Source organism: Opisthorchis viverrini, assembly GCF_000715545.1.
Source record: "Opisthorchis viverrini unplaced genomic scaffold opera_v5_160, whole genome shotgun sequence".
Taxonomy (NCBI): Eukaryota; Metazoa; Platyhelminthes; class Trematoda; order Opisthorchiida; family Opisthorchiidae; genus Opisthorchis; species Opisthorchis viverrini.
The window spans coordinates 922,396-927,818 of record NW_008751817.1 but is presented as its reverse complement, the minus strand read 5'-3'; the positions used below and the strand labels follow the sequence as shown (position 1 = coordinate 927,818).

The following is a 5,423-nucleotide window of genomic DNA, read 5'->3' as shown; positions in this document are numbered from 1 at the left end:
GAGGTGGCGAACCCTTGACTTGGCAGAGGAGTATGAAGGAGATCACGAAACGCTTGGGTGCTGTCGGTGCTGCTCGCCTTCCAAGATGGGGACCGAGTGATCCCCACTGTGCCTGGTTGGAGACACTACAAAATATGGCTGCCAACCGATGTCAGTGGCGTTCTTGTTGTCAGTTTCTTTCCAGATCGCCTGAGCGAATGTCTAGAGGTGTAGGCACCTAGGAATGATTGTGTTAAGCTAGTACTAAGTTCCTTCCCCACACACCTCGACTCTTTTCTTTACGATAAGGCTTTCAAATAAATCATGGTTGTATGGCAGTGAAGCATCGGTATTGAACACTGATGTCATGCTGTCAATGACGATGATGATGATGATGATGATGATGATGGTGATGATGATGATGATAATAATAATAATAATAATAATAATGACAGGAGCATGGGTATCGCTGAGACGGTGAGGGAACGAGCTGAATGCAAACCGCGCGCGCTAGCCGTGAGAGCAGTGGGTGGACATCGACTGAAAATCGACGGATTGTCAATGCGTTTGATGCGCCTAGACATGTTGCGAGAGTCGAGTAGTTCCAGGATGAGATTAGAAGGGAGACAGAATAGAAGGACGTAATGTACGCTTTAATTGTCTAATACCGGTAGTACATGAGCTGAAAATGTAGAGTGAGAATTACGAGTTAATGTTCTGTGCAAAAGTATGGTTTATGTAGTCATGACACGACGACAGGTGCGTGCATCACGAATCCCTGACCAGAGAGAAGACAATCTTGCGAACAGATTTTCTCAAGAGTGGAGAATCTGTGGTTGAGCTGAAGCAGGGAAAACTGGTGACAAAGTATGGCCCGGTCAAGATTGATGGTTACCCAATCACTGCCGTAAGCGAACTGCAGGTCCGAAACTCCCACCTTGGAATATGCCGGTACTAAAGTCCGTGGTTGAGGAATACCCCGAACAGTTCATAGGCGAGGATGATCTGTTTGACTTGTGGTCGTGCTTTGAACACGAAATTCCACTCTCACCTGAATGCTTTCGACCTTACGGCCCCCGTCCGCTGCCGCTTCATCTACGGGGGGAGGTCCATAAACAAATTCAAAAGCCGTTGAAAATGGCCTAATCGAGGAAGCCAATAGTGCGTACAACTCCCCAGTTATGCTTGCCAAAAAGGCGAATGAACAGTACCGGTTTTGCGTGGATTTCTGGCGCTTGAATGAAATGACCGTAAATCGAGTTGTAGCCGCCCCTTCGGTTGCGGAGATTTCCTATTCCCTCCGACATTCCCGATATTCCAAGATGTTCGACTTCCGTTTCGTATACTGGCAACTACCTATCAAGGCGGAGGACTGGGCGAAAACGGCACGACTGCGAACACCCGATGTCAAAGTAGACGGATGCCGTTTGATTTGTCGGGGGCACCGTTCTCATTCCTGCGCTTGATTCTCCGTCTAACGAAGGGACTACAAAATATTTCAGTGTACGGAGACGATATCATTGTGTACAGCAATTCGGAATCAGAGCACGCAGTTCATTCGTAGGCCGTATTGAAGCATATTCGGGAGGCTGACTTGCGGATAAATGAAGCAAAGACACAGGTCGCTTAGAGTTCGGTGACACTGCTGAGACATAAAGTGGCTCACGGAGAGGTTATCTCACTGACAGAAATGGCAAAAATAAAAAAAATACTGTGCTGTGTCTAATTCAATGCGGTACCTACGGCAGTTTGTTGGGCGAGCAGCATACTAGAGCCTGCAAGCGTCACAATGTCAGTGCTTTTTGCCTGACGAATGAGCCCGGAAAACTCGACAGAAGGTATCCCTCTCAGCATCAGAACCGAATGTGATCCTCACTGTGCCTGGTTGGAGACACTACAGGATATGGCTGCCAACCGATGTCAGTGGCGTTCTTGTTGTCAGTTTCTATCCCGATTGCCTGAGTGAATGTCTGGAGGTGTAGGCACCTCGGAATGATTGTGTTAAGCTAGCACTAAGTCCCTCCCCCATCCACCTTTATTCTTTTCTTTACAATAAGGCTTTCAAATAAGTCATGGCTGTACGGCAGTGAAGCATTGGTGTTGAGCACTGATGTCATGCTGTCGTTGATGATGATGATGATGATGACGGACGTTGAAAGCTCTTGAGTAAAAAGGGTCTCGTGGATATAGAAGTGTCATTTTGTTTAAATAGGCATCGAGGAGCATAAGGCCCTTCGGTTCCATAATTGACAGTCAAGTGACCCAGTGACGTTTGACTGTGTGGTGGGAGGAAGTTGGAGAAGGACATCGGTGGACACCGAACTGCACGGGCAAATGATACTTCCCAGTTACCCAGGCCGAGGAATAGGATTTAGTTGAGGTACCCCACCTTGAGCGTTTGACTCAGAATTCTGACCCACAAGGCAGTGAAAATACGTAGGATTTTCTTCGGGAACCCTGCCCTAGCTTCTGACTCAAAAGTCTGACCCACGAGGCAGTGGACAGTAGAGTATTTTGGGGACCCTGCCCGGAGCCGATGACTCAACAGTCTGACCTGCTCAGCTGCACGAGGTTGGCCTAAACCAAGGGCACAGGGAATAAGGCGTTACTGTCTCATTCCTTATGCGGCTGCGCACAGCAGGTGCCCTTATCATTAGTATCCGCCTTTACACCAGCAGTAGTAATCTTATAGTATTTTAGGGGAACTAAGAAGACCTGACGTATGCACTCTAATGCAAATGTTTCGTAAAATTCGGCTTTGTTTACAGTGCCGGCGGGATCCAAGTTCTTCCAGGGCGTCCGCTCACAGATATCGGGTGCGCAGAAGACATTGCTCTTCTTGGATCTGATGCTGTCGTTGTGCAAACAATACTAAATAACCTAAATAGTTCTGCCTCACGGTTTGGCATGCATTTCACACCTGCAAAGTGTAAAGCACTACTACCAGACTGTGTGGGCTCGAACCCTAACCTCACGTTTGCGAGTGAGCCGATTGATGTAGTAGACAAATTTATTTACCTGGGTAGCTGTATCAGCCCCGGTGGTCTCGTGAAAGATATTTCACTTCGGACTAGGAAAGCCAGAGCGGCTTTTGTGAACCTGCGTCACCTGTGGCGTAGGCGTGACATAAGCGTTTCCGTCAAGAGTCGAGTTTACAATGCTGTGGTGCACTCCAGAGTACTATACGGATCAGAAATCTGGCCGCTCCACGTCGACGTCGAGAACTTCAGTGTTTGACCATCCATTTCTTCAGAGCATTCCCCGAGTCAGGTTTGGCCACATGCTCCATATGCCAGTCAACTGACTTCCTCCAAAGGTTCTTTTCGCACAACCACGTGAAGGGTGGAAACGAGCCAGAAGCTGCCAAACAGTGAGTTGGCAGCGAATTATGAAAGCCATTATCAGCAGACTCACTTTCAATGATCATTGTCGTCTTCCTGGATCGCGACTCCGAAACAGGACCCGCCAACCGTTAAAGACACTGTCACACATTGCCCAGTCACGCCCTGTGGCGCTCGTGCATCGAAGCCATTGCCTTCAATGCATGGCTCCCTTCCCAAACTCACCATTTAAAGGACCGTTGACAAACCTGTATTTGTGCATTAATGAAATTAGTCCCCGCCTCCATTGCGCAGCCACCTAGCTTAACTCATCAAATCATCGGTGAATGAAACCGCAGTAGCCAGAATTACTGTGTGACAAGCACGCGGCTTCTACAGCCGCCACATCCGCCATGCCTGCCATTAAAAAGTGGTGAAACTAGGTTGCAAAAATTGTTGCGGGTTAACACCCGAAGATAAAGATAAAGATAAAGCGTTCAGCTGTAGCACACTTCCGGTGCCTAGCTGCCATGCCACCCGAAGGAAGCACGAGGGCTGGGATACTGCCAGGTTGCCCAAGCCTAGACAGGGGAAGTCGAGTGGCGGAGGTCGGATTCGAACCGCGGACCTTCAGGTTAGTAATCCGCGCTCTAACCACTTCGGCCATCTCGGTTAACACCCGACCGAGCTATTGCGCCAGTTTTCTTTCGAGTGGTGACCGAGCATCATTCGCATTTTCAAGTTTGACGACTGAGTGGCCATAGTTTGTTGCTGGGTTGACCATTCCCGACGATACTTCATAAATTGAGATAGCTCAGTTGTAAAAACGTGAATTTACCTTGACTGCTACTGTCTATGCCTGAACAAACTGGTAGTACCTAAGCCCGAGTGCCTCTTCCGAGTGACGTGGCAGTTAGGCGTAGAAAGTATGCTACGTCTGTGCGGTTGTTCATATTATTTGTTGGTCAATGACTTCAAAAGTACAGCCTCCAGTAAACCGACATTTCAACCTGGCAGATACCAGCTATAAGACTGAAGCCATAATGGCGAGTAATGATCGTTCCGACCCGGTATATGACATCGAAAATGTTATTTATGACGCACAGCAACAGAAGAACGTTGTTCACTCCCACAGAATACAGTGGAGATGGCCAGTGAACTTACCATCCATTGCCTTGAAAACACGCTCCGCATTGTTGTAAACTCCTTTCACTAATTTTCCGTGCGCTTTTAGCTCCTTTTCGTGATTCTGCAGTGCGCTCCTAAAATGTGGTCCATCCACCACACAATCACGGAACTCAAGCGGCTGCAAAGGAGGCATTCCCAAACAAGCTTGAGGTTCCGCAGTCAGCGTTCCGCGCGACTGTGAAGCGTCGGGCACAGAGCGAACACTAGCCGCTGATTGGTTGAAAGGTCTGGACGTCAACAGCCCCTTGGACCGATAGTCCGCGAGTGTCACCGTCTTACCAACAAGATCGCCAATGCTCGATCAAATTGTCGTCAGTAGTAACAGCCAAAAGAATCTTCACCTCCCATTCAACAAAGATAACTTACCGCTTGAAAGGGATCGATCGTCATGCCAATTTACACGGATTCACCGATTGATACACAGGATCGGGGCTTTTTCCCAAGTTTCCCGGGTCTGTTTTGTTCTTGTCGGTCAGTGGATGTCGTTCACCTGGAAGACACAAGTGAAAAAATGGTGTAGCACTGCTCTTTATGTTCTCAGCGCGAGGATTCGCATAAATAAATGTCTCGTAGTGCTCCAAACTGGGTTCTAGAAGGAGCGTGGACAACCGTCGGAGGAAGGTCATACCACGCAGCTACTACCCGAAATGAGCAAACATTTTGTATAGTGAGTGCGTGTGTTCTGAGCTTGAAAATTTTCTTGCTGTGTCCCCACCGTGTGTTTGCTAGTTCAACGGTGAAAAATCTGTTTGCCAAGCTTTGTTCAAACGGCAGAAGTAAGAATTAGGTCTCCTCAGAGGCGACGGTACTCCAGGAGAAAGAGGTCAAGCATCATGAGACGCGTTTCGTAGTCCACGAATGTGAGACCGGCAACCATTCTCGCAGCGGCTCGCTGGACACGCTCAATGAGGGTGACGTTTTTCGTGCGTCCTGAGT

At 48.4% G+C, this 5,423-nt stretch overlaps 1 protein-coding gene across 1 annotated transcript in view; it reads right to left on the bottom strand.

Annotated features, from left to right (window-relative positions):
• The window catches only part of T265_07183 (hypothetical protein), a gene marked incomplete at both ends in the record, with an annotated part of 78,487 nt that extends 73,835 nt beyond the window's left edge, over window positions 1–4,652 (bottom strand). Inside the window, one exon of the mRNA XM_009172634.1 lies at window positions 4,464–4,652. Within this exon, the coding sequence (XP_009170898.1) occupies window positions 4,464–4,620 (157 nt within the window). The remainder of the gene's footprint in view (window positions 1–4,463) is intronic.
• Between the last annotated feature and the right edge of the window lie 771 nt (window positions 4,653–5,423).